This window comes from Halichoeres trimaculatus, unplaced genomic scaffold (assembly GCF_033239565.1).
Source record: "Halichoeres trimaculatus isolate MK-OKI-2021-1 unplaced genomic scaffold, fHalTri1.1 fHalTri1_scaffold_11, whole genome shotgun sequence".
NCBI lineage: Eukaryota > Metazoa > Chordata > Actinopteri > Labriformes > Labridae > Halichoeres > Halichoeres trimaculatus.
The window spans coordinates 15,654,135-15,679,219 of record NW_027437189.1 but is presented as its reverse complement, the minus strand read 5'-3'; the positions used below and the strand labels follow the sequence as shown (position 1 = coordinate 15,679,219).

The window sequence follows — 25,085 nt, the reverse complement described above, 5'->3', positions numbered from 1 at the left end:
TGTGTGTGTTAGCCCTGTGATTGGCTGGTGCCCAGCCCAGGGTGTACTCCGAATCTTGCCTGGATGGATGGGTTAGATTTCTCAAAAAACAAACTTTTGCATAAATCAAAACAATAACTAACTGCAATCAAAAACATGGTTGAGAAAATTCAGATTGGCATGTATTTCCATATAAAAGTCTAAATCATGTCCCTTTTGTTTATATGGAGGAGGGAGGTCTTCACTCACAGCTGAAAAGTCAGTAGGAGGGAGTTTCAAGGGGTTTTTTGCTTCACTTTTGAGAAGCTGCCATGTTGTCTACCTTCTCAAAAGAGCTGTGAGTTTCTAAGTGATCTTGAAAAAGTCTCACTTCCAGATATATGCCTAATTGTAACCCACACTTTAGAATGAGATTATCATCACCAATATTGTTTATTTTGAAATGCTACTTAGCCGACTTAGCTTCCCTGATCAGGGTAGGCAGGACTGGATTGATTTACAGCACGTCTTAGTATAACAGCACCACGCCAGCTGACAAAGTTTAGTAATGAGAAGAGAGATCTGTGGTTTTCTCTGCTGAAAACAATTTCTTGGATTCATTTTTTCATGATGGTGGACACAGGAGCCTAACTGTCAGACAGAAAAAGGACAGAGGAGCAAAAGAAGGATTAACAGGAGAGTGATAGTGCACAAGCTCAAGGCTAAAAGGGCTAAACTGTTTGTGATAATGTTCATTCCAACCCACATGCAGCAGTTATTCTGCAGTGGTCTGTTCAACTTGAGAGTCTATCGATAAAATGGAGAGTGAGGTTAAGTTAGCTGTGCTTGGTAGATGACTGGCAGGACATTTCAAGGCTTCACTAACATTACACATTACGTCTTAGAACGCTGGACTGAAAATAATGCTAAATATAGTGGGCTACCAAGCTATGTACGAAACTGACAAAGTTTGCTTGATGTCACGTTTTGAACCATAGCGGCAAGTAACTGTACTGATAAATACTTAACCTCAGCGCGTTGTATCTGGCAAAAGTTGTCTTGGGGAAAAAAAAAATTGTTTCAGTCTGACCTCCGTTTGATTCCAGAACGAACACACGTGTTGCTAAAAGACATGTCTTCACGACAGTGTGCGTGACACTCCGGGTGAGGCAGCCCAGTTAAAACAAAACCTCCTCATAGCATCTTTAAAGGCTATGAGCAAAGGCTGCAGAGTTTCAGTGGGTGAGACTGCAGTTTGTTTTGCTTGAGGGGGGTTAAACTCATGGTTTGAATCTTCTACTTCAGGGCCGGATTCATCACTTTAGACTCTGCTGTGTGTTTTATGAGTCTGAGAGGAGAAATTGAGCTGAATGTAGTTTAAAAAAATGTCCAATATAAATGTCAAGGACACTTTGCAGTCCTGACCCAATGTTCAGCTTTGACCTTTATGTGGCTATGCACAGCGCAACTGAAACTAACACACTTCCTGCTTTTAGGAAAGAGAATTAACTGGAAAAAAGCATTGAACATATAACACTGAGCCAGTTTAAAAAGACAGTTTAAAATGTTGGAATGTTAAAGGATTTCACATTGGAGTTGTGCTTTCATTTGAATATTGCAGAAATGATTTCACTTACGTTTAGGTATTTCTTGAAGACTGTCGGAATAAGCAGATTATTACACTAACATGGAGTCACAGTACTAAACAACCAAAATGCTAAACACTGTCAGCTCTACGTCCTGTTGGAAAAGCCTAAGACTCTATGCATAAATTCATAAACATGGACTTTTTTCAGTGCTGCCGGATTAATTTTGTAATACAGCACAACACTGAAAGAACTCCACTTGTAACTTGCCACCTAAACTGAACAGACTCTGAAGGAAAATCTTCTCCTGAACCTCCTCCATGTTTTTCTCCTGTTATCTGTCTTTGTACCGCAGTGGCATCTGCAGTCTCATTCATTTTAAAAACGTGAACATACTCATCCTGCTAAAATTACAGCTTGTCAGACACGCTCTCTGTACCTTCTCATAGTTGACAAGTGAGCAGAATTTTAATTAAGCCATAACAGTCACTTCAGAGCAGCTAAGAGGTGTTGTTAGGCGTTATGCCAAGCAGAGCATTACCAAAATCACTCTCCACACTATATTGAGTCTGCTGTGCTACCATCAAAGTCACTCCATGAATGTGTTCCAATTAAGACTACAAGTAGCCTACAAGAGACAACGGCTGCATTTGAATAATGAAAATGTAATTTAATAAGCAGGTAGTATATATTTTTTAAAAAGTAGGCTAACAAAATTGTAAAGTAACGCCTTTTTAGCTTTTATCAAGTCATGTGTTTTAGCCTTAGAGGTAAGTGAATTTAAAACCTATTAAGGTCGAAAGAGAGATACGCCTTTCTATGTTAGTCTGCCATCTGTGATCGATGATTATCTCCCCTGATCTTGTACCCTTTCGCAAGAAGTGTGTGACCACTGACACATGCTCTGCTGCAGGTAATCACAGACTGAGAGGTCCCACGCTACGCCCTTCCTGTGGCTGAGGTGTGATAGCTCATGTTGAATACAAACCCTATGACATAGCTGCTCTGAAGTTATGTGCATCTGGTTCAAGCTGGCCAGTCTGTATTGTTTAGTTTTGGATGGAGATGTTGTGTTACTTTGTTAAGACAGAATGAAACCTCTCGAAACTGGAGATCTTGTTGTTGATTCAGACACAAACAGATGGATAGAAAGGGTGGGGCACAAATGTAAAATTAGCCTGTATGTTTTTGTTTTTGTTTTTGTTTTTTTTTATGTGATACTGCAGCTTAAATGTAATATTGTTTTAACAATACAAGTAATAAACAAGTTGAAAAACAAGATTAAAAAGAAATAAAGGAATTCATCCTTTAAAAAATGTTTCTTCTTCTTTAACAACCATATTAAAAAAAAGTTTGCTTTTTACCTCCAACAGCTCTTTTCAGGTCTTTTTTCTTAATTGTAACAAGGGAATGTGTGCACCAATACCATCAAATCATGATCCAAGCTTGAGAGCTGTTACAAAGTTGTCACACACAACAGTACTGCTTTCCTCTGGAGTGCCAGTTACACCTGTTTCCATTTGCTCTGTATACTTGACATTTTCTATTACTTTATTCTTATAGTATTTTACAAACTAAACAAACCCATATAGATGGAACCTTTATGGCTCCACGAGTTACTATCTCAAACTCTGCCCCCTCTTGATTTTAATTGGTTAAGAAGGAAAAAAACTGTTTCCAACTGAGAACACAGGGACAAAAAAAATAAGTGCTGACTCTGAGGGTGTTTTTGCACTGACGATGATAGGCTCTGATAACACTGAACTGCATTAGTTTGAGTTCACAGGAAATAAGCTCTGCCAGTGTAAAAAGAAAATGGTGTGAAAGGACTCAGGCCCTAACTCTGTAGCATAGCTCAAGAATGTTTTCCTTTTCCAAGGGTGGCAAAACTTGGTCAATGTTTCTCGAAAGATATGTAAAACACAGAAAATCTGATCTAAATTATTTATTCTTAAACTGATCATTATCATGACAGAGAAAAAAAAGTTGAGATGAGACCTGAAGAATTCTGCATACTGAAGTCACATTAGGTCCATTTTTCAATCTCATCTAAATTTCTGCTTTTTAAAATTCCAGAGCAAAGAAGTTGGCATTCAGATGCAAGACGAGCTATTAAAGGTCACAACAGAGCTGCAGATGGTGAGCATTTCAAATGATTCTGCTTGAGCTTCATATCTCGATGTAATGTGATGATACTGTTTATATGCTGACAGTGCTGATGTGGAGTTTCTGTTTTGTGTCGTGAAGGCTCTTAAGACGTACAACCAGTACCACACAGACTGTCTGATAGCCGAGGGGAAGCTGAAGGAAGCCGAGCGGTTGGAAGAGAGGCACACGGGCAAGTCGGCTGAGCTCGGCCTCGGCCAATCAGGAGGACAGAGGCGGAGTTCAGTGAAGAAGATGGAGCGATTGATGGAGAAAGTGAGAATGTCCTGCTGGTGTTTTTGAGACACAGATTTTTTTGAAACAGTCTGTCACTAATGGCACTCCAAAGTGTTAACCCTTCTAAACTAAAGGTGAAACCCAGGTCGGGGGTTAGGCACCGCTGGTTGTGGTTATGGTTACAATAAAGAGTCAGTCAACAGGAAGTGAACGTTATTTAATGTAAAGTCCTTTGAAGTGATGCAACACAAAATTGTGTGTGGGGGTGTGTGAGACTGAGGAACAGTTGAAGAGAGAGGGGGTGGCAGGAAGTTTTGAAGAAGGTTTCAAACATTTTCCTGTTCCTGTTTAAGAGCAAAAAAATGCAAAGTTCTGTGAAAAAGGGAATATCACTGAAATCACCATGACTTTGTGAAACCGTTTACAGATCTTGGTTGTGTGGTTGTGTAATTTGTGTGCATGTGTGTATATGTGCTATTTTACAGAGGCATGGCAGAGTGCAGGAAACCCAGCTGAAGTGTACCAAGGCTCGTAATGACTACCTGCTGAATCTAGCAGCAGCCAATGCAGCCATGAACAAGTACTACCTGCAGGATGTCAGCACTCTCATCGACGTAAGAAACATGCAATCTGAGTTCAGACTTTCAAACCTCCTGGTGGATTTTTATGATGCCTTTTGTTTCTCTCACTACTGTTGTTTTTCTGAGAAAATATGAGGTATTATCGACAAATTGTTGGAGGAAAAATTGAAAAAAAACATTTTCCCTCAAATATATATTCCATTATATTTTCCTGTATGCTCTCTTTTTTCCTCCTCTGCTTGAACATGAATCTCTGTTTCTCTTTTCATCCATATTACTCCCCTAGTGCTGTGACCTCGGGTTCCACCTGTCAGTAGAGAGGGTGATGAGGTGCTACCTGGCCAGTAGGTTGCGTATCCAGAAGACAGAGGAAACAGGGCTCAGGCAGCTGGAAGCAGCAGTAACGTCCCTGGACCAGGGTGGGGACAGAGATGCCTTGCTCCAGCAGCATGACTCCGCCTTCTGCCTTCCATTTAGATTCAACTACCATCCACATGAAGGAGACCAGGTGAGATCTACGTGCCTCTCATACAGGTGTATGATTTCCATGGATTTCAAATAAAGCATTATCTATTTTTATGGAGTGTGGGTGGATGACATGTTTTAAGCTTCAGAAGCATTCTGGTCTCCATCTGTAGTCAGAGTTGTACCGATGTTACAGCATGTTTGATGTATGCAGTGTGAACCACAAAGAGAAAAGAGGAGTGTATCACTGGTATTTTAACATTGGAAGATTTTGTTTATCTCTTTTGACAGATTTCTGAATGCAAGTGCTAAGATCTGCTCTCAAACGCAGTTCGTTGTGTCACTGGTTGGACAGTAAACAATGCGGCACTCTAAAAAACTCAAGCCTTGGCTTTGAGTCCTATCACAGACTGCTGGCTTCAACACAAGCCCTGAAAAGTTAGCCATTACTCCCAGAGGCCCTTTTCTAGTCAGATGATTGCTGATGGGTTCAGAAAATTGGATGAAGCAGGATGTTACATTTTAATGAACACAACAAACATGTTGGACTGACTGTAAACCCAGGGAGCATGAATTTGGTTCAAAACCGATCAGACCAGGGCATCCAAGACCTACTTTTAACAGTATTTCAACCAGCTAAGACATCAAAGTGCTAGAAAACACAGTTTTAAATCATTTTGATCCATTGTTTATTATGGGTCTGACTGGAGGATGGAAATGGTTATACTGATAGTGTTGGTGGTAATTTTCAGGCTGTACTTAAAACCTCCTCTGCACAAGACTTATTGTCAACAGGTTTTATTTTGTATGAAGAAATTTTAAATACAGCACATTAAATGCAGTGTAAAGAATCTAAGTCAGTGTCACTGATTTATCTGACCATATGGACATGTACTTGTTTGTCTGAGTAGCATCATTTTCTGAAGGAGCTTTTCTGTTTTTTTTGTAGTCAGTAATTCTCTTTCTTACTTGTCTCTAGCTATTGATGAAGGTTGTAAAACTCTACGACAAAATTCCGTTAAACTGAGAGTTATTTTCTTAAGTCCAACAAAAACTAAAAAGTATGTGCTGTAATAAACTTTATCATTACAGCACAATTCAAAACAAATGTATCAAGTGCTGTTAAAGAAAAAGTAGGGCCACTGAAAAGTGCAAAGGCAGAAACCATGAACAAAAATAAAATCTACTGAAGGTGGTTTAAAATAAGTTGTTATGGGTGTTTATCCATTTCTAGCTGACACTGTACTAATCACTTTCTGCCTTTGAGTTATCTTATATGATGTTTAGTCCTTCAATTCATCTGTCCTTTAAAAATTTTAAACCTGTAGCTTAGCATTTGTCACTGTTTGCTGATACTGATAAAAGACATGGTCAGGACCTTGAATTTTAAGGGTTCACTAATTTTAGAAACATATTTAGATGAATACTGGTATTAAATTGTTTATATATTTTGTCTCTGTCTCAGTATTTCTGTCTCTCTGTCTTTCTGTCTCATTGAAATCTAGTTGCTTTGAACCTGATGACCTGTCACTCGTCTACTTTTGAATTTTTTGTGTGTTTCAGGTGTGTGAGGTGAGTGCAGAGAGCCAGGTGAGGTACGAGCTGGAGACCAGATTCCAACAGCTTCAGTCCCGACTCGCTGCCGTTACCTTGGAAACAGAGGAGGTCAGCTAATTACCCTACTACCTTTTCCATATAACTGTGTTAATCTGTCTGTCTGTCTCATCCAATATATTTGTCAGATTGCAACGATTCAAAATCTTTCAAAATGATGAGAAAAGGCTCAGGAAAAATATCCAACTCAATGAAATGAATTCACAAGTTTTTTTTTTTTTTTTGCATTTTTTAGGTCAGTAAAACACTTAAAGCCACTCTCAGCGCCCTCCTGGACACCATGTGTGAGAGCGACAGTAACCCCTCGCCTGATGTGCCCAGCAGCCTATCACATGAGCCCCCAGGAGGAAACACCACCCAAAAACTCACCCTCGCCAAGCGTCGAGCCAATCAGCAGGAGACAGAGACCTACTATTTTACTGTGAGTCACCTTCTTGTGCATAAAGATGCATCTTTTGATTTGGCAGATAAACTTAACACTTTACAGAAACTATGCTGAAACTGTTGAAGGAAACCTGAAACATTTCATCCTCTTGTTTGGTATTGTCTCACAGAAAGTGAAGGAGTTCCTCACCAGCAGTTCTCTGACCTTCAAACTTCAAGCCAAACATGATCTTCTACAAGATGCCATACAGAAAGGTACTCTCACACTGAAGTGATACAGCTTTGTTAATTAATTCAGTGTGGCTGGACTTCATACGAACAGAGGATCTGTGCTGATGGTTATGGTTTAACCAATGATGCTGTCGAGTCGCAAAAAACTTTGATTGCAGATTGAGTCAGATTTACCAAAGGTGAAACTTTATTATGAAACATACTCTGATTTTTAAAATTCTTTAGACATAGATTTTACACAGCTGCAGCCATGTTTGTGTTAGTACTCCAAATACCCCGAGACAGACTTTGGTGTGAAGAATTGGTGACATCCTCTTTTATTACACTGTGCATTGTTGTCACCAGGAGCCCCAACCAAACACTTCTGTCTCACTTGTTTTTCTTTATTTTTCTCACAGCTGAAGCTGTGGACAGTGACCCTTCAAGGTAAGAGAAGTATTAACTCAACCCAGACTAAAGAGAGTGTGACTGAGAGAGGCTTAGAGACATGGAGAGAGCAGAGAGGACAGGGAGGAGAGGAAATCCAAGAGTAAAATTGAATTAAATGCTGTTTCTGGCTCTTTTCAACGTGGGAAGAGAGGCTTATGTTTTGTGTGGGGCAGATCATGAAAGTGTAACTGATAAAAGTAAAGAACAACTGTTTGTTGAGTGGTGACGTCCCAGTGTCAATTGGCATTAAGCATTTTATGCATTTATTATATTTCCCAGAATGCAATGTTCTCGGTCAGTGCGCGTTCGGAAGTCCAGACCTGTTTCCCAATTCTGCCACACACTCTTCACCACAGACATAATCTCCTACATACAGGTAACAGTCAAACACACTTACGTACAACTTGAATCAAACCTGAAGCACACCTTGTTTTTACCTCCTTTCATATGCCTGCTGCACCGCACTGCACTGCTGCTCAAACCTCCAGAGGAAATTATTTAGAAAATCCTGTTACACTGAGGAGAAGAATTGGAGGGGGATTCTCAGAGCACACACACACACACACACACACACACACACACACACACACACTGACAGTCCATCCCCCCGTGTACTTCTTGCTGCCTTCATGTGTGTGTGTACGGTCATGCTATAGCTTATTGCTGGCTTTCTCTCCTTTCAACCCCCTTTATCTCCTCCTCTCTGGTGAAAAGGATTAAAATCCACTGGCCTCTTTGCTGCCTCCTCTCTCAACTCCTCTATTCAGTGTGTGCGTGCTTATGTTCGCCTCTTCCCGATGCTTCTTAATCTTTATTCTACTTATTTCTTACCCCGTCTTTTCTAATCTGTGCTTTTTCTCCATCTCATCTCTGCTGTGCTCGGCTTGATGCAGAAGGAGAAGGAGAATGTCTCGGACACAGGTACCAAGCACAATCTTAGATACCTCACACTGGCAGTTGGCTGGTCCTTGTATTTACCAGAAGCATAGCCACAATAAGAGTCAGAGAATCTGTCTTTGGATTTTTCTCTGCAATTTTTTCGACCCAGTTTTGGTGCAAACAGAAAACAGAACAGTACATCAAAATATTGAAGACAAAAAATGAAGAACAGTAGTTTGCACAAAACGTTTTGATTAAAAATACAAACACATAGAAACAAAGAACTAAATCTGATATTTTACATTTCTCATATAAAAAAATAAATGAGTTAATAATTTTTTCAAAAAGTTATGTTGAAAAAAATACATTTTTTTCTTTTTCTTTATTTTTACAACACAGCCCCATTTCAATTATTCACAAAGGTTAACAATTAAATGTTCTATGCTTTTCTCTCAACCTCTCAGGAAACACAAAAACTTTGGTAGAATATTTTTTATTGCAAAGCAACCAAATGTAGAAAGTTTGTGGTTGTTTTTGATACGTTTTGAAAATCATCACGTTTCACTTAATTGAATATTTTTCCTTGTAGTTTTTCAAACTTTTTATAACATGTTTTTTTTAATATCATTTTCTTCACTATAAGGGCTGCAGAAAAAAAATCATTATTAAGATTCTTAAATTTAAGGGTTATTATGATTTAAACTTTGTCATTGAGAAGCTTGAAAATATTGTTTTTTTTGCAGATGGCAGATTTTAAGGTTAATGAAAGTTTAAGTTCAAGCATTAATAGATAATGTTTATATCAGCCAGGAACTCAGTTAAATATACAAACGCCTTTTTTATACCTGTAGCTTTTTATAGATTACAAACCAAAGTTAACGGACATCTGGTCCTATCTTCATGTGAATACCAATAGACTGTTTATTTAGTGGATGGTGAAGTCACCTATCTGTTTCTGAAATAGAGTTTTGAAGCAAATCGTCCACAGTAGCCACATTGGAAATGAGGCAGACTTTCCAAACTAACAGCGACAGGTGACTGTCAGTCAGCTGATCTCTGCCTCTGATTGGTGAATTTGCAATCTTAATATCTTCTAAACTGCAGAGTTAGAAAAACATTTTCCACCACAGATCTCTCCTGTTTGATGGTGAGATTAACACCTACAACCAAATTGCATAACTGAAAATGCATACACTTAACATGACATGATTGGGTTACATTTATCTTACAGAAATGATGCAAATAAAAATACATGAAAATCAATTATGTAGATACATACTGTTTCCAGGGTCACAGTGCACCACAACAGTATGTGGACTATGAGCCCTGCTCCGAAAAGAAGAGAAACTTCAGCAAAATAACAAATAGTTTACCTCCTGAAATATCTAGTTAACCGCACCAACTGTGTCAAAATAGTTATCCCAGAGATTGTAGGTCACACTCTGCCTACAAGAGGCCAAGAACCACCTCTTCTTTTAGTGAAGGACCAAGAGAATGGATCAAAAAGACCTCTTGGGTTGCAGGAAAAACAAAGGGTAACCTCCATTGACAACGATAATTTAGACAGATACAGTATGATGTGAAACAATAAAATTTGAAGCAAAATGATATAACACTATATGATATAATACGATACAGTACAGCACACTTGCTCATTCACTCAGAGTAATTTCTCCTGTACTTGAGCACCCCACAAGTTCAGCTCCTTTCAAAGTGTTATCAATACATAAAAACAAAAATAACAAAGGCAGAAAATATCAGTGAAGACCATGAAAAACATGAATTGAACATCCCTCACATTTTTGATTTCTCAAACGTGGAATTATTTCTTGAAACCTGCAAAATGTTTCTAGATCGATTTGAGTCTTTAAAGAGGGAGTTAAGAGATTATCTTGTTTTAAATAGAGTAAAAATCTAGGTTGGGCAGTCGCTGTTTTTAGGTGAATTTTCATCAAAGAATTCCTCAATATAGACCAAATTACAAGTCATACAACCTGGCTCTCTGGCTCTTCTCATTTTCCCTCTTATTAAACCTTTTTTGCACTGAATCCTACTTTTGCACATTTTTCTTCCTGTTATGGCTGTTTTTGTCCCCCTCCTGTCTTTGCATCCATCTGCACTCTCTGTGGGTTAGTTTTTCATCTCCCCTTCTGTTCACCTTTCCTCGTGCAGAGCTCTGGGCAGCAGATTCCTGTGGTGGTTGAAAGCTGCATCCGTTTCATAAACCTTCACGGTGAGTCAGTTTTTACAACATTAGCAATGAGCCGTGCTGAGAGAGCGAGAGAGCTTTGGGCATGAACAATGAGTGTATGGACGCTTCTGTTTATGTGTGTGCCATGCTGTGTTTGTAGCATCAGCTGCCTATGACTGTATTTGATGTCAGTATGTGTGTGTGTGTGTGTTCACAGGTCTGCACCATGAGGGTATATTCAGAGTTCCTGGGTCACAAAGAGAAGTTAACCTCATCAGAGATGCATTTGAAAGAGGTAAACAAGCTTCTGAGATTGATATTTTTACAGAAATGAATAAATAAATCTTGTCTCATGCAAAAATGATGCAGAGTTTTAGACCAAACACTCGCATCTTTAGGCACTTACTTTTTTGAGCCTCTCTATCCACTTGAATGGATTAATGTCTATAAAAGGATTAGCTTACAATTTTTCAACGTGTAAGAGAAAGCTCTGCCGAACAAGCAAGTGAAATCTCACACTCATAATTCTATTACTCTAGCTCTAAAACTGTCTCCAATTCTCAGAACATATTGAGCACCCAGGTGGTGAAAGTGCCAAAAATCAAGAGTACTCCTGTAGGAGTAACACTTTGAACATGGTTGTATGCTCCAGTGAGCATGACCAGGGGCTGAGAAGCAAGTGAAGGATAATGACCATGTCGCTACTATACTGACTTCTGCTGAATAGTTGAAATTCAGTCTGTTAGACTCTTAAAATGAGGCCAGAAGCAGTTTAAATAAAGCATGTCTGTTGAATCAATCAAGAACTTTGGCGCGCAAATTTAAAGCATTGTCACATGTTGTTATTTGCATTTTAGAGTCTTTAAAGAGTTGTTAAAACCTTTATCCATTTTACAGATGTATGACGATATGTAAAGGAACAAAGGAGAACTCTGGTTGTACATATCCAGTTGTCTTTGCTCTTCTCTGTTTGGCTCTATACTAACTTTGTTTGAGCCAAATCCCGCTTTGGTTGTCATTTTTTATTCCGCCTGCTGTTTGGTGCTGGACATAAAGCGGACATTGTGATTTGAGAGGTTTATCACTGAAAATATCTGCCTACCTCAGCTGAAAGCAATCTCTAGAAAGCAGAGGATGAGCCAAAACAATGAGCTCAAAGACAATGAAAGAGCTCTGTGGTGCTGAGGGAAACTGTGCAGCTGGTGATAGCTTTCTAAAGCTTCATTAGCACAAATGTTGACTTTCACAAGTAATTAACTGAAAAAGTCTAAAGAAAAATCGACGCCCTGTTCCATGTTTAGTGTGAATGAGATATTCACACTACAGTAATTTTTTTGTAACACAGTGTAAACAACCTTTTTTTTTTCTTTAAAAAAGGCTTTTTGATGAGTAAGCCATTCATGGTATATCTGCAGCCCACCTCATGTGGACACTTAAGGAACTGCAGTTTTTAGCATCTCAGCATTAGCTTCATGCCTTGCAGACAGAGGTGTCTGGTTCGGTAAAGTCCTCTTGATGAAAACAAATAAGAAGAAAGAACTATACAGAAAACATACAAGACAAGAGTTTATAACATGAAAATTAACTAAAAAGTTACAATTTGCCTTCATAAAGAAATGTCCCATCCTCTTTTGCCAGCTCCAACTTCAAACTTTCAAATTTGTGTTTTGTGCTTTAAATGGTTTCCTATTCCTGGGTTTCCTCATGGATATATTTCGTCTCACATTCCTGTTTTCCCCTCCCTGTAGGAGACGACCCTCTGTCTGACAGTGAGTGTGACCTGGACTCTGTGGCTGGCGTGTTGAAGCTCTACTTCAGGGGCCTGGAGCCTCCTCTCTTCCCTTATGACAGCTACTCTCAGCTGCTGGAGTGTGTCCGTAAGACCCCCTTATGTAACCTTCATGTCTGTTCCATGCTGTTAAAGTCAGTTATTTGTGGATCTTTTGGTTTCTATAACCTTTTTTTTCTTTCCTACCTGATTTATCTTTCATGTGAAGAAGGTTGTGGGTAAACCTAGAAATATAAACGCGCTAGTTTTAAATGAGCTTTGTGCTGCTGAAGTAATAGCATTAAAGGGTGACTGCCACTATACCAACATCTCCGTCACCTCCAAGTCTCAAAATACTCATAAGGCCTGTTTAACTCTGTTTCCACCTCTCTCGTTATCTCCTTGCTCTTCCTGTAGGCATGCAAATGATTTTATTTTCCAAAAACAGAAACTCTGAGCTTCAATTTGCACGGCTTATCAAGGTTGTGAACCTGCCTGCAAGTTGTATAAATCTTGTTAATACTTCAGCAGCCTAATAAATCAGCCCAGGAACCTAATCTCAGTAGTTTAAATCCTTGTCACGATATTTCTTTCAGTCAGAATCTTAGGTGATTTGTACATTTGACACGGTTTGATTTAAAATGCTACTAGCGTAGGAGAAAATGTAACCACAACAAACAGAACTTGTTCAAGCAGCTTTATTTGTGCATTTACCCTTCTTGTTATTTTGATCTTTTTTTTTCTCTCTGTCATGCTCAGAAATTGAGGGGGTGACTGAGAAAGCGGCGCAGATTAAAGCGATTGTTTCCACGTTCCCACGGCCGCTCCTCATCGTGATGCGTTACCTCTTTGCTTTCCTCAATCAGTAAGCAACAAGATAACTCAGTGTGGGACTCTCAGCTACTTCTTATACCTGCTATGTTGTTACACTTGACACCCTTGAAAAAAGATGACAACATTTTCTCTGTGTGTTTCTGTGTTTGTGTGTTTTCACAGTGTGTCTCAGTACAGTGATGAGAACATGATGCAGCCCTACAACTTGGCTGTTTGCTTCGGTCCAAGTCTGCTGAGGGGGTTGGATTCTGATGATGCTGTTGCTAGGCAACCACAGGTTAATGAGTTAGTCAAAACCATGATCCTCCAACATGACGTCATCTTCCCCAGCCAATCAGAACTGCCGGGCCCTGTCTATGAGAAGCACATGACTCTGGAGCAGGAGTACTGGTGAGTGGAAAGTAATCGTGTGTTTATAGTTCAGAATGCTAACTCAGAAAAACACTCAGCTTTGATCTGACAGTGTTAGAGCCTCTTGGAGCAGTTATACATATTTTGGGGCTATGTTTTCAACTTGATCATAAAAGACGTGTGTATGTCAGCCTCACAGTCAAAGCAGTTGTAACTTGTGACATTAGAATAGAGTTGAGGATGACATCAAAGAGTAGGTTTTTAGCTGATTAGCATCACAGTTTTCTTTTTGTTCTGTTTTCAAGGATACACTTAATACTTCTGAAACAACAGTAAAATTACAAAAATTACTTGTTCCAAACTGGGGGGTCGTCATCACAAAGGGCGCCAGGAGTTTTGACGGGGGGGCATGGCAAGACTTGATAAAACCAGCAGATACCAAGCCAAACATGTCATTTAAAGCCTTAAGCATTTTTTAGTTTAATGTTTTTTTGTTTTGTTGTGTTTTGTTTTTTTTCCTGAGGCAGGAGTTGAAAAAGAGAAATGGGCTTTAGCAAATTTTAAGTAACAAGCTTGTAGCATGTGAAGTTTAGTTAACAAACAACATATGTAAGTCTTTGAGTAGCATATCAACCAGGATTCTAACTTTGGGTGGCAAAAATGGGCTGTATGTGAAATATACTTACTGAGGAAACACCATAAACAACAAAAAGACTAATATTGCAGATTTAAGCCAGAGATAACAAATGGAGCCACAGAGTTTTTTTGACCTTTTTGTTTGATTCGGAGTAGGATCATTATTCTATAATACCACTTTTACCTGAGTGTAACAACCTTTGCTTATTTTAGTTCCTGGATCACTACGAAAGACTAAAATTATAAAGATAAAAAAAAAAAAATGTGACTAAAACTATCAAGTATTTTCAGCAAAAGACTAAAACTAAGACTAAATCTGAAATGTTTCCCCGAGTAACCATTTTGGAGGGTGAAAATCATCTGATGGAGAAAAATCTCTCTTACTTTGTTTCCATAAATAGGGCTTTGAGGACTTTTAAGTTATCCTGGTAAAGTCTCACCCCTTGATATATGCCAACAACTTAAAATGAGATTATCAGCGCCAAAGAAGGTTATTTCTCACCTGCCTGATCAGGTCTGATAGGATAGATTTACTTCAAGGAGGTCCCCATGACAACACAATGCTGGCCAACAAGGTTTAGCAGTGAGAAGAGTTGTGTTGTGAGAAGTGTTTTTTTCTGCTGAAAAGGATTTCTTGGACTAATTTGGTAGTAATAGTGGACACTGAAGCTGGACTGTCAAAAAGAAAAAGTATGTCAGAGCAGGAGAAAGCTAAATTGGAGAGTGACAGAACATGAGCTGTTCATGATAATGTTCATTCCAACCCAAATGCAGCAGTTATTGTGCAGTGGTCTGTTCAAACTTGAGAGTCTATTAATAAAATAAAATGGGAGGTTAATTTAGCTCTGCTTGGTGAGGTTGTAGTTGGTAGATGAGCACTGCTAGGGCATAACCAGGATTCACTAACAGTAAAGGTTACAGACACGTCCAGGAGCACCAGGCTGTGAGCTGCGCTTAATTTAGCCGGCTGCTAAACTATACCACAAACTTACTTTACAAAGTTTGCTTGTTGTCATATTTCAAACAACAGGGCTATATACCTACATATTACCTTATCATGTTGTCCAGTAAAAGTTGTCTTGCACAAAGAACAGAAGTGTGAAAAAGAAGATCTGATCTCCTTTAATTTAAAAAAGCCCATACCTTGATAAGAGTCACGTCCTCATGACAGTGGGTGTAAGTGCTCATGGGAAATGGAGTCTTTATACCAGCAAAACACTAGCTTTTTCATATATTTCTTACAGCTAAACCTTATTTAGGAAAATGACAGAATGTTGTGTCTTGGGAACTACCACGAAAAAAAGGAACTATTACCTTTATATCTCTATATATAAAATGAATAGATTTGTGTCCTTGGATGACGTGTAATAAATTCAGCTCTTGGCAGCAGCCTTGTGCTGCTCCTGAGATTTGTTGGTCATGTTTAAGACTCAAGTCTAAAATGATTCCAAGAACACAGAGCAGCTTTCCCCCTTCGCTCCCTTTTCACGGCTCATCTTCTTTTACCATAATGCTACACCACGCCAAAGGCATGTCTGCACAGACTGCAATGCTTTGTGTAAAAGTGGCTTAGTACTATTAAGCTGATTGCTCTCTTCCATTGAACACGAGCCTCCAGCCAATCAACAGTGTCCATGAAAATCTCTAACACCCCAAAACATCTCTGGGGGAATTCAGTTACATGAAAAATCTTTTCATGAACAAGCTCTGTGTGTTTGTTTTTTGTTGAACATAGAGGTTTTAGGGTCATAAAAGAGAGCACACAGTGGCATTAGGCCTTGTGTGCAATTACAAAAATGTGAACAGATATCTAAACATGCCCTTTGGGATGATGGTTTGTCAGAGAGTCAAACAGAAGGGAAACTGTGCATGACCACTGACTCTGATTTTTCTGCCTGTCTGCAGTGAGCCAATCACAGAGGAGGGAGATGGAGAGACTGAGCATCTGCCCAGTGAGGACGGTGAGTACATTTAGTATACACACACACACACACACAGACACACACACACACACACACACACACACACACACACACACACACACACACACATTTCACAGGCAGCCTCTTTCAGACATGGGCTATGCATCACCAACTATACCACACACTCACACAAAAACAAACCTCGAGAACATTTTCTATTTTCAAATAACTCCTGTGAGCATGATCTCACAATAGAGGCGTACATACAAACAAAGATGAATGAAAAACAAATGCTTCATTTGACTTTCATGGTGTTGTTTGTTTGAATGTGAGCACAGAGTGGGAGGCAGTGGCCATGTTCGACTACGTGGCGAGATCTCCTGCAGAGCTGTCCTTTAAGCTGGGAGAACTTATCATCCTTCACAGCAAGGCCTCCTGTGATTGGTGGAGAGGAGAAGTTGGAGGAGTTAAGGGACTCATCCCTCACAAATACATCAGTGTGCTGGATGGGTGAGAGACGTTTCTTCCCTTGAGTCAAGGCAATCACTGCAGCACTATCAGTACCAATACTGTTTATAAAAATGCTTATTTCTGAAGTGGAGCTTTAAGTGAATTTTGACTCCTATTTCTCACTTTGATTATTACTGTTTTTTTGTTGTTGTTTTTCAAGAGGGAGAGATTTTATGTTGTTAATCAGAACAGTTTCACTAGTGGAGCAACGCCTGCAAGCTGCACTGATTTCACATTTGATATGTGTGGTTCTCAAAATCACCTGGCAGAAGTACCTTCCCAGTCTGCAGTTTTTAAAGCTGCAAGTTTTCCAGTCACTTCCTCTGCTCCTCAATGCCACTGCTGCTCTGCTCCATTACTGTGCTTAATCTTTGCTTATTGAAGTAAGCAAGATGCACCAATCAGCAAAAACATTATGACTGTTGACAGGTATAGGTGCATGACATTGATTGTCCCATTATGATAATGCCATCTGTCAGTGTATCAGTTATGTTGGGCAGCAAGTGAACATGTTATCCTTAAAGGTAAGGTCTGCAGGAATTTTTGTTACTTGTTAGTAAACACAAATTCAAAGTGGTCTCCTCCTCCTTGACTTAATGTATGTGACAGCACACACCCACTGCCTCTGACCGCTACCATGAACACTTTCACTAGCCTAGCAACCACCTGCAGCATAGCGTTTTTACGTGGGAGAGACTCGAGTACTGTGCACCTCACTTGGCGTGTTAGCACAAGCTACTCACTGGTGTATTTGACACATGCCTGCTGGGTAGAAAGCCAATTTGGGTCACTCTTTGTTTTTTTTTTTTAATCTGTGCTACGTCCACTATCGTAACTGCTCGGGATAGCTTCCTCCACTGGCTACTCAACACACAGAGTCACCACACTTACTCTCTGCCCAGAAACTTCCCAATACAACCAAAACGTCAACATACAGGCAGAGGAGAGTGGTTGATGCAGACATAGACACTGATACACATGTATAGAGGCATGTGGGAGACGTTTGAGCAGGATTATTTCTGTAAAACTTGATATTTAATTTTTTCAGAAAATCCTGCAGACTTTACCTTTTAACCTAACGTATAGAGAAGGTTGGAGAATGGGTGTTAGGATGTAAATTTGGACTAGGGCCAAACTCTGATGGATAGATGACTGAGTCTAGTAAAACTGCAGCTCTTGTGGGGTGTCTGGATCATGGGCTATCATGGCCTCATCTACTGTAGCTTAGAATACACAGTGTGTCACAGTTTGATGTGTATGGCTGAATAGTTCAAGGCTTAACAGTATTTGACAGGAAGTTGTAATGTTATGGCTGATCAGAATATCAATTCCTTAGTGTTAAGCAAGCTTAATCTCTGTAGTTAGATTGATTTATTTTCTAACATTGCGCACAGCTGGTTGTTGGTCGATTTTTTTTCCAATTTTCCAAAGTTTTCAAAGTGAGGTTTTGTGATTGATTTGTCAATATGAGGTGTAATGCATACAAGAGACCCCTGCCAGCTCAAGCCCTTTGTGGAGAAACTGGCACAGAAACTTGATTATCGATTGCCAGAGATAACTCTAACTCAGTGTACACTCTAGAAATTCTTCAGCAGTTCATTTTACCGTCTGAAAGCCACTTTGATTTAGCACATGCACATTCCTCCGCCTGCAGCAATCTGTTCAGCAATTCAGGTACAGGTACAACCAAAATAAAACATGAAGAGATTTTGATGGGGAAGATGACATCCTGTTACTGCAAACACAAAATTGTGTCTAAATAAAAGGGCTTAGCTGACTGGCATTTCCTGTGGGTGATACAGTTAATATTGACAAGTGCCTCAAGTACCTCAAGAGAACTGTCCCTTTAAGCTAATCAAGCAGTTTTCTGGCTCCGCTGCAGTATTGCTATCACAGATATATCCTTAATATTGATCCTCCAAGTTACTCTCAACACAAATCTCAGTAGTGTTGGCACAGCTCACTTAGCAGAGCAGGTGCCCTCTGTATGAAGGCTACTGTCCTCATTACACTGGTCGATGGATCAAGCCTCGTTCCAGACATGGTGTGGTACATTCCCCTTCCTCTCTGTCAAGCTGTCCTGACAAATTCAAGGCAAAAAGCCCCAAGAGGGCTTAAACAAAAGAAAGTAGCACTATTTCTAGGATGTTTAACTACTATGTTTTGCATATTTGACTTCATGTCAAACGAGTCAAAATGTTAGTAATTATTTCAACCAGCTCTTTAACTGTTCAGTATTTCTACTATGCTGGCTTATATGTCACAATTTCAGTTGTACATGGCCTTGCTTTCACTGAAGAAATGAAAATAGAAATTACCAGGACAAGTGCTGGAAAAAAATGATTTAAAGAACCACTGCATCTCAGCTTTAAGCAGGGTCTGAGAAAAACCCAAAGTGAGCTTCCTCAAAATGTGTGTGTGCGTGTATGTGTGAAACACTATCACACTGAACAGGTGCTGTAGTTTGGAAAAAAAACCTTGTACAAGTGTTGTCGACATCCTCAGACAAAGTGTTCTGGTTTTAAATTTAGATGTCGTCTGTGTGGGTGTTTAAACTGCATATCTTATTCATGTTTCCTTTGTACACATTGCACACACTAATCTGGTCATAGACGTTACTGTATCTGCAGATAAATTCACAAAAACTTAAAATTATCTGAAATTTTAGCACAATTAAAACCCATTAACACTTGCGATTTATTGATTACATGATATTTAATGTTTTCACTACAGTTTCTGAATTAGTAATGTTTATGAATCACAGTTTTTACAAAGGTTGTATGTTTGTAGAGCTGTTCGTTTTATTTTGATCACCCAGTTAATCATTATTTTGATGTTATGTTCCCTCTTAATTTTCCTCTTCTTCTGCTTCCACCTACAGTAACTTGTCACTCAGTGTTGATCCTAAATATAAACAAGCACTGGTTGTACTTTCTGTAGTGAAATATAAGCTTTATATAAATCTCTGCTTCTTCTCCCTCAGGTCAGAGCGAGGGAAAAGAGAAGAAGGTGGAGGAGGAGGCAGCACTGGAAACCTGACAGTAGAAGATCCACAGATGGAGAACACAACTCGGTACACACTCACACACACACACACACACACACACACACACACACACACACACACACACACATATTCAAACACAAAGGCAAACAGTCATGCAAACACACACTTGAATGCACACCAGGATGTATAAGTGCATCCACACCACCAAACACATGTAGCAATGGATGTAGACAGCAGAATACACACAGACAGAAGTACTCGCTTTCACATTGTTGCACACAGCACACACAGACTGCAACAAACTATCGCACATGAGCGCACAAAATTCAATGTTACAATGCTCGCGTGTACGTTTTGACAGGATGCGGGTGAACAGTGACAGTGCTTCGTTGCCTGGGAGACAGAGAGGAAGTGAGGGGAGTCCCAGTCGAAAGCCACCAACTTCCCCTGCCACACGACACCTGCCAGTGTAAGACTGACACACACCTCGGACAGGAGACATGTTTTACCTAAACATTTCATAAAAGAAGACCTTGCTTGACCTATCACTAAGATATTATTCAGGATACCTTGTGGGTCATACATGTTATTCACGCTGAAAAACTCATAGATTTAAATCATGTTTTTAAGCTCTTGCAATCACATTTCTCATAACTCTCTTAACTCAAAAAAAACAAATATTACCTGACTCCTTTAGCTCTGCCGAGCTTCTGTTTGATTTCACAGCTAACACCTCTACTGTTTGGTCCCTTTTTTCCCACTGGCGGGATTTTCTGTGTGAAAGCTCCAGGAAGCAAATGTTGGTCACTATCACCATCAAACAAATAAAAACACAACTGGATATGAGAGCTAATATTTCACTCATGAGTTTAGCTGTACTATTACACCAATACAGAAATCTGTCCTAAAATTGTTGATGTGCAATTTCTCTGCAAGATGTAACAAAGCCAACAGTTTGCAATCAAGTTCAGCTGGTGTCATTTTGAGATAGTTTGTTTCCGCTTCACCAAACTGACGCTACAGTCAAAGCAGGCTGGAAATTATACAATATAATTATATAATTATACAATTATACAATTGAATGAATGGAAATGGGAGGTCAGCATTACCGCGTCTTCTGTAGGTTGTACACACCAGCTAATGAAACGTACCTTAGAGCCTTGTGCAAAGTGAGATGGTAAAACAAACTTCAACATCACAGTGATGGTATTTGCAGTAGTTTTTCCATCAACATTTTAGCTGGAATAGAGAAATAATAGTTACAAAAAAGTCACTGAACATGGTTCACATCAGATTTGGCGTTCAGAAATGAGAAACAGTTTTATCGTTCAGCCCTCTTTTCACATTCTCTCTTTTGCTTTTATCTTCAAGGTCTCAAGAGCGAAGACACACTTTGGACACTGTGAGACAGACCGGCTTTAGACCCACGGACAGACCTCCGTTTGGCCAGGCAGAGAGAACAACTGTTGACAAGGTTAGTGATTCATCTTAACTCTCAAACAGCTGATAGTTAAGTAGTTGCTTCAGACCTTGGTACTTGAAATAAAGTCAGCCCCATCAAATTTTGTGACTTTTTTCCCATTCAATACCACTGGCTACAATAGTACTTTTTTCTGTCTCTCTTCTGGAATCTCTCAAAGTGTTGGTTTGACTTCTGGTAGCTAGTTTAATTTTTGAAATTAAAGCGTGTGAAAAAATACATAGAAATTATAAAATAAAAAATATATATATATATATAAATAAATATGTAATAATAATAATTATAATAATAATAATAATAATAATAATAATAATAATAATAATAATAATAATAATAATAATAACACATAATTGACTTGTTTGGCCCAACTGATGCATGGATTTATGATCGCAGGTATAAAGTATGTGTACCCCCACACATGAATGATTGTCCAATGTAACTAAAAACACTAAAAAATATCTACTGTATCTACTAAAATTGAATTATCATACAGAATTTATATTGTTTTGAGTCCATCAATAACTTAAAAAAAATGACCCAGTATTTTGGAAAATCTCCCCAGCTTAAATTCTTTTTGTCCAAAGCTTCTATTTAGTTTAAATCAAAAGAAAATGTGAGACCTTGAAATGCGAAACCCTGGCACTGGATTTGAACACCAATCCCTCCTCTAAAAAGATAAATAGGCAATCACAGTTTAGAATTCTGCAATGTCACCTGGAGTGGCCAATCAGATTTTATGGGGGTGTAAGCTGCACCTGACCCTCACCAATGGAGACCTCTTGAAACTATGCATAAGGAAAATGGCCTTTGTGACAACCAATTTGTGTTGTTTTGAGAGTTAGGAGTAACCGTGGAGACTTTTTTAGGGACAATGAAAATTAAGGTCACAAGTAGTCAATGTGATTACATTTTGTGTGAAACGTCACAAGCTTATAACTTTCCACATATATTTTTTTAGTTGATTTAGATATTAATACATTATTCTATGGTTGAGCATGGTAATATTGAAGTCTGGTGTTACTTTCTTTATAACACTGATTTGTATGCATATAGTAGTTCAAAGAACTGAAACTTGTGGGAATATTGAGTTCTCCATTTTCTGAACACTTTTAATATGATGTCTGGTCAAATATCAATCTGCCCATAATACTGTATTACAGCCTCCACATTTACTTTCTGATGAGCTGTAGCATGGTTCAATTCTCAGGAGATCATCAGCCGTCAGATGAACTCTGTGTTCAAGGAGCTCCTGTCTCGCCAGCCTCCTGTGCAGCAGTCCGCCCTCGCCACCCCTGCCGTCCCTGCTCCATCTTCTGCCTCCTCTGCTTCCTCTCTTCCTCAAGCCGGTCCCAGTGCCAAAAAAGTAGGATTCGGCCTCAGAGGACGGGCGCTTTTCAGACCAGTGGACTAAGAGAGGGGAGAAGATGACTGGAGTTATTATTCTTTAAAATTAATAATTATGCTGATGCCAGAAATACATTTGGGGAAGATCTTGAATTATTTTTGAAAGTTGTATAATATTTGCGTCTCTGCCATCTCATAGTGCCACTAGTCTCGGTGCCGTGTTACTGTATGTCCAGTGTGTCTGTTTTCCAGCTGGTTTTTGGTCGTTTTATGTTTTGGTCTGGTTTTGTTCTCAAAGCTTTTTGCAATTTTGGGAGAATCAGGGATGTGACATCAACAGTGATACCACCAGACTGACTTTTAAAGTTGCCATACAACATTACAAAGACTTATACTGCCCCTTAGTGGCAGATCTGAGATTAGCTCAACATAACAGTGATGATTTTTTTGTTTGTTTGTTTGTTTCTACAAATAGAGAACGCATCTGGGGCCTGAGTGCCTTTACATCTTTTATTTTTCACAAAAAAAATCACTTGAATAACTTGATAAGATAAAACTGAATTGTGATGAAATAAAGACATGTCATCTTTTTAAGAAATCCCAAAGTGTTCAATATTAAACTGTAAATTTGTGACCAAAGAGTCATGTGAAATGTCAAAATCTGCTGAAATCTTGATAATCATAAGTGTCATTTCATTATTTATTAAATTTCTACTAAGTGTAGGTTTTATTTTATCATGGATGTTTTTTTTTATCTTATCATCTGTATTCCATGCTGAACATTTTCCCATTAGAACATTTATTTAATGTCCATTATTTTACCATTTTACTTTTTATTTTATATCATATCAAAGGTAAGAGGGCAAGAAAGCGTAATGCAGTGACATAAAAAATGTTAAATCACCAATTTTTATCAGTTAAAGAAATAATAAAAAAAAAAAAACAAGATTCAATCAACATTATCTCAGATTCTTTAAAAAATATTTCTTTTTTTAATTCATGTGTTTATGGATATTAGAGATAGATTTTCTAAAATATTGAACATTTTGGGTCACACATGATATGGAAAATGTAAGCAGTGTGGTTGAGACTTAATAGCAGCATGCAGTATTAGCAAACACACACATATATACACACACACATACACACAAAAAATATGTAAAACACATTCCCCTCCATATGTGACACATGGCCCAATAAAAGGCCAAATCTCAGGGCTTTTGCAGAGTTAGAGACAGGCTAGCTCAGGTTTGGTTCGTTGGTATAAGTAAGAGATTTTCACTCAGGGCTTTGGTTTTACTGACTCTTCAACTGGAAACTGTGCCCTAGCCTCAAGAGCCAAAATGGCCCCTGTGTCAGAGAGGATCCGCTGACCTCATCTGGTTTAAACTGTGAATGCAACAATGATATTTTGGAGCCAGGATTGAATCTCTTGTCTCTTTCAATGATACATTTCCCCCTGTGATAGCATTATGCACAGTTATCATTCGGATGTGTGTTACAGAATGTTTGCAGTTAGATGTAAAATTACTTTGACTTCAAAAGCATTTGAAATGTTTTTACATAGAGCATCTTTCATTGGCTGTGTTTTGGTACTGGCTTCGTGGGAGTTGAATCCTTTTTTATCTTTTCTTTAATTCTGCCTTATGATTTAACATCCTGTTATTCTGGATCACTGTTTTGACGATGTCACTAAATTTATTGTGTCCAACTGTATATGTGGTAAAATATGAATTCAATAAAGAAGTGATGAATGATTAAAAGGTTGTCAGAGTGTTTGAACTATGTAATGACTGTATCCCAGAGATGGCTCTGCAGTGTACAGCTGCCTTAACTACCAGATTTTTTGCATTATCATTGATCATATACTCACTTTTTTTCAGGTAAAGACTACTGATAAAATCTCAGAACTATCTGGAGTATCAGTATGGTTTAGCAGTATTACAAAGTTAAACCTCAAGAGGTTTTAATTCAACCTGTGACCCTCTTTCCAGCATATCACTCTCCAATCTTGCTCAATGTCAAGCTAAAAAATATAACTGGAAAAAGCTCCAGACCAGAGGCAAAGTAGCACACTTCAAATCCTAAGTTGATGTTTGTTGTTTTGATCTGGAGGAAAGAAACTGTAAAAAGGCAACAGAAGCTCTGTTTCCCCCTAAATCGAGCTTAGCTTGAAGTCAGGTACTTCTTAATGAATAAAAAATGCACTGGACGTGGTATATGGTGAACCTGAGGCAAAGTACACAAGAGGGATGGCAACAAAGCACTGAATACTTATGTCCATGTGATGTTTTATTTTTTTATTATTATTATTTTTGATAAATTAGTATTTTTTTTAATGACATTGTCATTGTTGTGAAAGCAGAAGGCATCCACAACACGTTCTTCTACAAAATCTTATTTTTTGTCCAAAACCTCAACTGATTCAAACCACTGAAATTTCAAAATTTCCCAACTACTTTCAAACATATTTCACTGTTGTTCACAAATTAGGTCCCATTCAAACAATTGCGTAATTTTCACATTTCTGGAC

The 25,085-nt window shown here is 38.7% G+C and overlaps 1 protein-coding gene across 1 annotated transcript in view; it reads left to right on the top strand.

The window, feature by feature from the left end:
* The window catches only part of LOC141799003 (SLIT-ROBO Rho GTPase-activating protein 3-like), a 44,777-nt gene extending 21,279 nt beyond the window's left edge, over nucleotides 1–23,498 (top strand). The window contains exons 5-24 of the mRNA XM_074681021.1: nucleotides 3,621–3,683; nucleotides 3,792–3,965; nucleotides 4,412–4,540; nucleotides 4,794–5,015; nucleotides 6,536–6,637; nucleotides 6,822–7,007; nucleotides 7,141–7,225; nucleotides 7,600–7,627; nucleotides 8,524–8,551; nucleotides 10,682–10,742; nucleotides 10,918–10,995; nucleotides 12,449–12,577; nucleotides 13,228–13,333; nucleotides 13,465–13,692; nucleotides 16,195–16,250; nucleotides 16,550–16,721; nucleotides 19,705–19,794; nucleotides 20,090–20,197; nucleotides 21,100–21,202; nucleotides 22,416–23,498. Coding sequence (XP_074537122.1) covers nucleotides 3,621–3,683; nucleotides 3,792–3,965; nucleotides 4,412–4,540; nucleotides 4,794–5,015; nucleotides 6,536–6,637; nucleotides 6,822–7,007; nucleotides 7,141–7,225; nucleotides 7,600–7,627; nucleotides 8,524–8,551; nucleotides 10,682–10,742; nucleotides 10,918–10,995; nucleotides 12,449–12,577; nucleotides 13,228–13,333; nucleotides 13,465–13,692; nucleotides 16,195–16,250; nucleotides 16,550–16,721; nucleotides 19,705–19,794; nucleotides 20,090–20,197; nucleotides 21,100–21,202; nucleotides 22,416–22,619 — 2,352 coding nt within the window. The 3' untranslated portion in view covers nucleotides 22,620–23,498. The remainder of the gene's footprint in view (nucleotides 1–3,620; nucleotides 3,684–3,791; nucleotides 3,966–4,411; nucleotides 4,541–4,793; nucleotides 5,016–6,535; nucleotides 6,638–6,821; nucleotides 7,008–7,140; nucleotides 7,226–7,599; nucleotides 7,628–8,523; nucleotides 8,552–10,681; nucleotides 10,743–10,917; nucleotides 10,996–12,448; nucleotides 12,578–13,227; nucleotides 13,334–13,464; nucleotides 13,693–16,194; nucleotides 16,251–16,549; nucleotides 16,722–19,704; nucleotides 19,795–20,089; nucleotides 20,198–21,099; nucleotides 21,203–22,415) is intronic.
* Nucleotides 23,499–25,085: the final 1,587 nt, after the last annotated feature.